This window comes from Mustela putorius, unplaced genomic scaffold, assembly GCF_011764305.1.
Source record: "Mustela putorius furo isolate JIRA1106 unplaced genomic scaffold, ASM1176430v1.1 tig00003899_pilon_pilon_pilon, whole genome shotgun sequence".
NCBI lineage: Eukaryota > Metazoa > Chordata > Mammalia > Carnivora > Mustelidae > Mustela > Mustela putorius.
Genome location: NW_025422048.1, coordinates 19,556,895 through 19,565,721, shown reverse-complemented (window position 1 = coordinate 19,565,721; position 8,827 = coordinate 19,556,895). Strand labels below are relative to the sequence as shown.

Below are 8,827 nucleotides of genomic sequence, written 5' to 3'. Positions count from 1 at the left end.
CAGGACTAGGAAGAGAGTAAAACAACCATTTGTAGAATTAAAAAATGCTTCTATTCATTATTATCTGCAAAAAATCTAACTATCCAATCTCCTAAAAATAACAAAACAGTAGTATTTCAAAATTTGGGCAGAATAACAGAACAATAATTAGAGTAAATAGCACTGAGCATTTGTAAGGCAAAATAGCTTCATTAATATATTTCTATAATGGATGGAAAGAATTGTGAGATAGCGTGAGCTGCAATTTTATTATGTAATATAATGCAAATGGATTTTATCTTTGAACATTATGACAACTCTGGACTAGCATAGTAGTCAGGGTTCTCCAAAGAAACAGAACTAGTGGGATGTGTACACACACACACACACACACACACACACAGACACAGATTTATTTTAAGAAATTGGCTCATGTGATTGTGGGGGCTGGCAAATTTGAAATTTGTAGGGCTGGCCAGCAGTCTGGAAATTCTGGTGGGCGTTAAGGCTAGTCATGAATCCAAAGGCTATCTGAAAGCACAATTCCTCTCTCCTCGGAGGACTTGAGGTCTTTAATTGATTAGATGAGGCCCAGCCACATTATAGAGGACAATCTGCTTCAATTCAAAGTCTACCAGTTTCAACGTTAATGATATCTTTTCAAACATGCCTTCACAGCAATGTCTAGACTGGTGTTTGATGAAGCAACTGGGCACTGTAGTCTAGCCAACAGTGAGCCTCAGAGGCAGTGTATTCAAGCAGGCTGCGAGGAGTACACCTGGACAAAATGGGCGGAAATGATAGAAAGAGACCGTCTGTGGCACAAGGAGATTAAGTGGAGAATAGCAAGGGGTCTGTCTAGGTGTTAACAGTTGCTTTAAAATTTGTTGGTTTAAAGTGTCATGGTATTTAAGTTATTTAAATAAGAACTAATTGATAAGTGGTGAATTTCCCTTGATTTCAGAGATATTGTTAAAATAAGGCATTCAAGGCCCTCTGTGATTGACAAATCAAAGGATTCTATAATGCTGACGACAGGGAGAATGCTTCCAGGAGGGGGCTAGAGTAAAAATAATCCTAGCTCCCTGCTCCTGCCACAGCTGGGTACTTCAGGGGAAAGCCAGCTTTCCGGGAGACTGAGCTTCGAGTTGTCCAGGCGAAGGTTTAGCATCTTCTTTCAACATCCTGGTACTCCAAAGAAGAAATTGAGATGATTCACTAAAGGACTAGAGAGCAAGTAATTCAAAACAGAACACCAAGCTGAGGTATAAAAAAGGAATATTTATCTTTGAAAAATACAACTTTGAACACTACTGACATCTCATTTACAAAGTATTTTCCTGAAATACTCTTCATTGGCTTTGCTTACTTGGTACATTCTTTCATTCTGAATCAAGACTCAAGGGAGGGCATGCTTGTGTTACTTTAGGCACCAGCAACACCACAGAAGAAAAGATCATCTGTGCCTCAGGATATTAGCCCCAAATCCTCATCCTTTCTCTTTTGTTTCCATCAAGGAGGACTTCCGGACTGGTCCACATACAGTTTGCCATTGCAATCTGCTGGTGGGCACCATAGAACTGGAGGTGCCCCCAGCCACTGGTGCTCCAGGAGGAGCTGAGCTCTTTGCAGGAAGCCTCATGCACCCAGGCTCATTCATTACCAAGAATTTTCTACTAATACTCGTATCAACTGTTTGCAAACATTCAGCTTGAAGTGAACATAGTATTTACAGCAGTACACGGTTTGCACTTCAACACGCTGATGGCAGAAGAAAAGGGACCAACAGACTTTGTAAGGAGGCCAGAGGGAAGGCATTAAAATGAATCCCTTCTGCTAACTTGTTTGTGTACGTGCATGTGCACAAGCACACATGTGTGTTTTCATTCACTGAAACTAAATATGCCCTCCTTTAAAAGCAGACTATTTACAAGGTGATTCTGAATAGCACAAACACATGCCAGTCATACTGGACACTTGCTTTCTGTGAATACATCTAGATGTTTTTAATCTGATATATTAGAGAAAATAACTTTGGAACATTTGTCAACTTTTGGTTCACAGTAATTTTGCAAAAAGCCACAAACCATGCTTTCTCTTTTAAAAGAGGAGCCTGGGCAGGCACCTTCTAGAAGATGCTGTGTTATTCGCTTACTGGCTTACTGGGTGTCGGAAAGACCATGTCCTTTACAGAGTAGCCAGTGCTCCTCTCATTCCTCTTATCAGTAGCAACATTAATGCGAAGAGAAGTTTAAAACACAAACAAATCACATACAAATAATCAAAACATTTCAATTAACAGTGTTTAAAAAAATACCAAACTCTAGGACAGTAGTACAGACACTGAAAATACCCCAAATACTCTTTAGCCTCAGGCCTTTTTCAATATCACTAATAAAAGACACAAGCCACCAACAGAAGGGGAGCAAGTTACAGCGCTTGAGGGTTTGAGTCCATGTCTTTTTAGGGCCTGTAGCTCGAGGTGCTGCTCTAGGATCCTTATTTTAACTCATAAGATATTCTGGGATTGACCCAGCAAATTTAAAGCACTTTCACTTGAAAACCATTGAGAATACAAATCACTTCCTTGGCATGTCTATGGCACATTTCTCTGCAGGAGCCCAGGCTGTGAGGCCGCAGCATTCAGGTCAGTTTCAGGCCCTCGAAGCCACAGAACTTCCACCTCTTTTCCAGACTGGCTCCGACCCCGGTCATTTCCTGCCTGAAGGTGTGCTGCAGCCTGCTCATGAGACATTCCACATCGCTGGTGCAGATCTATGGGCCAGACAGAGAAGTTTCACTGAGAAGCAGTTCTACTGGCCTACAGGGCCCCCTGAGCTTCCCTTGCACGGATTGTGTAACTGCCGTATGTAGGTAATAATTTACATACAACAAATTCACCTACTCTATGTGTAGAGTGTAGTGAGTTTTAGTACATTTATACAATTGGGCAACTCCCACCACAATTTAGTTTTAGAACATTCCATCACCCACAGAAGCTTCCTTCATGCCCCTTTGTAGTCAATTATCCCTCCCAATCCCTGACTCAGATTTTTTCATTGTGGTTTTGAATTTTCTAGAAATTTTCTATATGTGCAATCATACAATATATAGTCTTTTGTGACTAGTTCCTTTCACTTCGCATCACGTTTTGGGGACTGATCACCACCGAGCTTTCTAATGAAAAGAGCTAGCGTCAGCTGTGTGGACAGGCTTGGGTTTGCAGCCAGCGGAATGACAGCTCATCGGTGCCGCTGCTGCTGTGTGGAGGCCTACTGAAGCTGCAAAGCCTTGGGAGGGGAGGGAGGCAGGACAGAATTCTTCACACAAGCATTGCTTTACAAAGGAAAAATGACAGAAATAAGGAATGCCCTGTATTTCTACTTCTGTGTATCGTCTCCTTCTCCCCACTTCTCTCTCTCTCTCTCTCACACACACACACACACACATAAAATCAAAAATCTGTGGACCCCTTTAGGACTTGTTTCAGGTGGCCATCTTGACATGAGTAGCAGCCTTCCCAACTGTGAACCTGGGTACTAGGGCTCTACTGAATAGCACTAGGGGATCCTGGGAGAAACCCTGTTGCCGCCACATTGAATGTTCCTGAAGTTGGACAAAGGGACCCCCCCCCAATCAAACAATTCTTGTTTGCATCACTGCAGGCTCTTTGGGAGGCCCTGTCACTACTCTGGCAGGAAGCTGCTCAGGAGAAAATGGGCCGAGAGTAGGAGTGAGGTCGTTCCTAGCGCTAGTAGTGGACGGTAGCCAGTTGAGTGAAAGATGCATATGCAGAGTATCATATAGAGTTGAATCTCCATTCTAAAAACTATAAATATATAATGTTTCGGGATGTATTTGTACAATATGGGTGCAGCATACGTATGGAAAATGGTCTGAAAGAAGATATGCCAGACTATTAGCGGTGGTGATCCTGGAAGGGTGGGGCCGGGTCACTTTCCCTTTCCCTTCATTGTCTTTCTGTTGCTCACATTTTTATTTTATTTTATTTATTTATTTGACAGACAGAAATCACAAGTAGGCAGAGAGGCAGGCAGAGAGAGAGGAAGGGAAGCAGGCTCCCCGCCGAGTGGAGAGCCCGAAGTGGGGCTCCATCCCAGGACCCTGGGATCATGACCTGAGATGAAGGCAGAGGCTTCAACCCACTGAGCCACCCAGGCGCCCCTGTTGCTCACATTTTTAACATAAAATGTAGCATTATTTTTTTACAACTTAAGAAAAAAGGGCCAGATCATTTTTACTGACAATTTCATACCACTGCAACTTACCACTTGGTCCTAGTGCTCACATTCAATCTCTCCCTTTGCTGTCAAATGGGCTTTTTAATTGCAGAATGGTATCACTTCCCAGAGCTAAATGAAAGGGGTGCGCTGGCTCAAACTAAAACCAATGCCACAAGAAGGATGCGTCACCCCAGTTGGATGCCCACATGGGCAAGCGCCTCTGTTAAGAGGACATATGCTTAAATGGCTTAACATTTTGGACATCTAGTTATCAGGAATCTGCATTTCAGTGGCCACATCTCAAGAGCCTCAGGCCCTGTGAAATAGTGAATATAATCCACGAGCGCATGTAACTGAATGCAGCTTCTGAAAAAAAAAATCTATCTTGGGTTTATTTATTCTGAGGAGTCAAGAGTCCCCTCCCACTTCTATGAGGCATCTTTAACTTTTTAGGGAACTAATATTTCCCCTTGTCCCTGACGCTTTGTGTCCCCCACAGAACATCATCCCAGGAAGGAAGTGACCCATGAGATCAGCTGGGAGCAGAACTTGCGTCCATGTCACAGACTTACTGTTTCCTCTGTTTTGTGTTGGCCTCTGCCTTGATCATTTCAACATTAGGTAATGGCAGTGGTGACAGTCTTGACTGGAGTAAGGCTTCTAGTTCTGAACATTAGCATTTGCTAATGGCTAAAGGTCAGTACGAAAGTATGACTGGTGAGAGAGAGTGGGTTATTTGTAGCTTATACAGAAATTAAAAGAAAGGAGGAAAATTCTTCTAAGATGTATCTTGGAAGGAGAGTAGACAAGTCATTCAGGATTGCCCATGACTTCCTGGTTCTGGCATTGGAAGTCACGAGTTCTAGAAAACCGCTCAGTCCCAGGCAAATGGGAGCAGCCGGTCACCCTGCCTGTAAGAGAGAAGCTCTGCACTGCACTGCAGTGAGAACAGGTGAGGGAAGTTTCCTTACAGTGATTAGTACCGACTTATTTATGCTTGAAGAAAGTACCCTCCAACCCCTTGCATACCCATTTCAGGACCCCACATACCTTACTATCTAGACGGTGCAAGTAGGAACAGATGTATTCAATGCTTGCTCCAAATGGGTGGACATGAAGAAATGTGGAAATAATCCCTATAGCGACAATACCATGGAGGTTACACTTGAGCATTATATTTGAAATGAGAGCTAACTCACATGTACCACATACTACATACTGGGCACTATTCTAAGTTTCATACATTTTATTCATTTAATCTGTTCAACAACCCAGTGCATATACGGCCTCTCACAACACTGTATCACCTGTGGAAAAGCTGGCATTGGAAGAGTCACTTCCATCATTCATGATGGCTAAAGACCCTTGGAGTTCTACATTTCACAATGAATTTGGAATTTTATAATGAATTTACAGTGTGCTGGCCTTTTGCAGTTATTCTGCACAGTCTTTAAATTGGACTTGAACTTCTTATGCATAAATAATGTCTTGCTGTTGTGGTAAATGTACAAATCAGGTACTTTGCCTGATTCACTTCATGCCTCTCACAAGAGAATCTGCTGATTATACTTTCCTGTGAGCAGCTCCATAAAGAAAAGCCAAACATTTCATTCACTCAAGTGGTCACTAGCATTTGTTTGTGCTTAGAGCTCTAAATTTCTTCAAGTAACATATTTTTTAAAATAGAAGTTTAGAGCCTTCAGGAATGTACCTAATTTTCACTCAGTGTAACTATGGGGTGATTGGCAGCTAGACACACTGCCTTGATTGTTCTGGACATCAGGTTAACTGTTCTACTACTTTTTCTCTGGCAACAGGTAGAACATAAATTGTTCAAAGGCCTACTATTTCTTTCTTCAGATTTTTTGAATTCCTCTCTTTTCATAAGATCTTAAGTACATCAAATAGTCCCAGAATTGAATTTGCTGAGAACTGCCAAGAAATAAAAGCGAAATTTGATTTGGTTTATAGACTACAACTTGTCTATTCCTTCAAGTGACTGATAAAGAACATCACCAGTCTGAGTTGTAGTTGAAGTTCAAATTAGTTCTTTGTGAAAATCCTCCAAAAACCACAGGGCAAGGAGGTGGGCTGGGGGATCCAGGAGGAGCTGATGAGAGAGTTCAAGATCTGTTCGAAATGGATGCTATTACTTATAACACTATGTGATTCTTACATGATGAAGTAAATGGAATTGCTATACACTGACTGAAGCCGAGAAAGTTAAATTCTAAAAAAGGCGTTCACGTCCAAAGGAATTCTAGGTGCTACAGCCAAGGCAGGCTGTCTGTCAAATGAGGAGAAATAACTCCATAGGCTTCAAAACACTAAGCAGTTTCTGTGGGTTCACACCCAAAGAACCAATCTTAAAAAATAGATTTTCCTTTCTGTCAGCCCAGGACTATATTCTTTAGAAAAAAAAAAAAAGAAAGAAAAACAAAACAAAAAACACTTATCTTAAGAATCTTTGTTTCTAGAACTATCCATTCACAGAGGCTTCCCTCTACTCTCTGTCAGCTCTCCCCCGTTGCCATGCCAATTTGTTAAAGAACTTTGAGTTGTAAAATGGAAATAAGTTGTCACTTTTCTTGAAGACTCAATGGCAGATCCCCTAGTGCATCTTTATTAACATATCAAAGTGCTAAATCTGACTACGCTATCCATTACCAAAGAAGGCAGATAAATCTTCAAACTACGTAGAAGCCAATGAGTGTGAAGAACTTCTGAGATTGGGGTGGGGCCACTGTGGGGTTCAGCTTCCTAGAAAGCAGCTGGGATTATCTGTTGAGGCCCAGTATCAGCCCCTTGGAAATGACTGAATATTTTAGGCCTTCAAGCTGTCACTATTCTCCAAAAGGAGTATCAAGTCCACAAGAATTTGTGCAGAATACTGTTAAGTGCAAAATGGTTTTCATTTTACTGAGGACTTCCTGTGGGCTGCACACTGTGCTAAGGGATTCAGATGAATTATCTTATTTAATACTCGCAGCTGCCCTTTGAGACAGGTAATATGATTCTGCCCATTGTGCTTCCTTCCTGAAGCTCACAAAGGAAATGGTAGGGTCAAATGGGAAACCAGATCTGTTGACTCCTCAAGCATGTGCTCTATCTTGCCTCTGTGGATGATTTTTATATAATGAGAGCAATTCTAGCATTTATCTCGTCCGAGCCCTCCAGTGTCCAACACTCAGCAGACAACCTCCTGAGTCATCTGCCAGTAACCTGGAAGAAAAATTTCTAAGAGGCATATACTTCCTCCAGAGGTTCATCTGGGAAAGTTCTCTGTCAAACAGCGCGCGCGCTATAACCCTGAGTAGGAGTGAGAGGGCTCCGCTATCCTCACATAGAGATTTAAAAAATGCACAACGTGTTTCTCCAGCAGTCCCTTTCTTTTTTTTTTTTTTTTTTTTTTTTTTAATTTTTTATTTTTTATAAACATATATTTTTATCCCCAGGGGTACAGGTCTGTGAATCACCAGGTTTACACACTTCACAGCACTCACCAAATCACATACCCTCCCCAATGTCCATAATCCCACCCCCTTCTCCCAAACCCCCTCCCCCCGGCAACCCTCAGTTTGTTGTGAGATTAAGAGTCACTTATGGTTTGTCTCCCTCCCAATCCCATCTTGTTTCATTTATTCTTCTACCCACTTAAGCCTCCATGTTGCATCACCACTTCCTCATATCAGGGAGATCATATGATAGTTGTCTTTCTCTGCTTGACTTATTTCGCTAAGCATGATACGCTCTAGTTCCATCCATGTTGTTGCAAATGGCAAGATTTCATTTCTTTTGATGGCTGCATAGTATTCCATTGTGTATATATACCACATCTTCTTGATCCATTCATCTGTTGATGGACATCTAGGTTCTTTCCATAGTTTGGCTATTGTGGACATTGCTGCTATAAACATTCGGGTGCATGTGTCCCTTTGGATCACTACATTTGTATCTTTAGGGTAAATACCCAATAGTGCAATTGCTGGGTCATAGGGCAGTTCTATTTTCAACATTTTGAGGAACCTCCATGCTGTTTTCCAGAGTGGCTGCACCAGCTTGCATTCCCACCAACAGTGTAGGAGGGTTCCCCTTTCTCCGCATCCTCGCCAGCATCTGTCATTTCCCAGCAGTCCCTTTCTTGTGCTTACATCACACATTTGATGTGGCAGCAACCACAGGAGCTTGAGGAGGATTGGGAGCTGCTGTTACCATTTCTATGAAGTCTACACTTATTCTTATCCTGTTGTCTTCAGGACTCTGGGTCCGTGCATTGTCATGCTTTGTAAGTGCCTGGTGGGTATATTCATCTTAGGTGAAACCCTTTCCCACTCCACCACAGTTAATACATTGTACATGTGTTCCTTACCCACGAGCAGTGCTTCACGTTCAGATTTGATAGGGCTGCTGTTCAGGGTCTTCTCAAGAGGGTAGTCACTGTCCTGGCTTGATGTACACAGTCTAGTAGCGCAGCTTTCCTGTGGGAATAATATGCTTCCTGAGTCAGTTCACCTTACTGGGTAACAGACTTGGATTTGATTATACAATAGGGAACTTTTAAATGTAGTACCCCAAAAGCGATACTGTACAATTTTGATGGCTGA

At 42.2% G+C, this 8,827-nt stretch overlaps 1 protein-coding gene across 8 annotated transcripts in view; it reads right to left on the bottom strand.

Annotated features, from left to right (window-relative positions):
* Positions 1 to 1,240: 1,240 nt before the first annotated feature.
* Positions 1,241 to 8,827, bottom strand: part of ENOX2 (ecto-NOX disulfide-thiol exchanger 2) — a 267,589-nt gene continuing 260,002 nt past the window's right edge. For all 8 annotated transcript variants that reach the window (XM_004778712.3, XM_004778706.3, XM_004778710.3 and 5 more), the window contains 3 exons: positions 8,593 to 8,701; positions 5,274 to 5,359; positions 1,241 to 2,754 (listed from right to left, as the gene is read on the bottom strand). In XM_004778712.3, the coding sequence (XP_004778769.1) occupies positions 2,623 to 2,754; positions 5,274 to 5,359; positions 8,593 to 8,701 (327 nt within the window). In that variant the 3' untranslated portion in view covers positions 1,241 to 2,622. The remainder of the gene's footprint in view (positions 2,755 to 5,273; positions 5,360 to 8,592; positions 8,702 to 8,827) is intronic.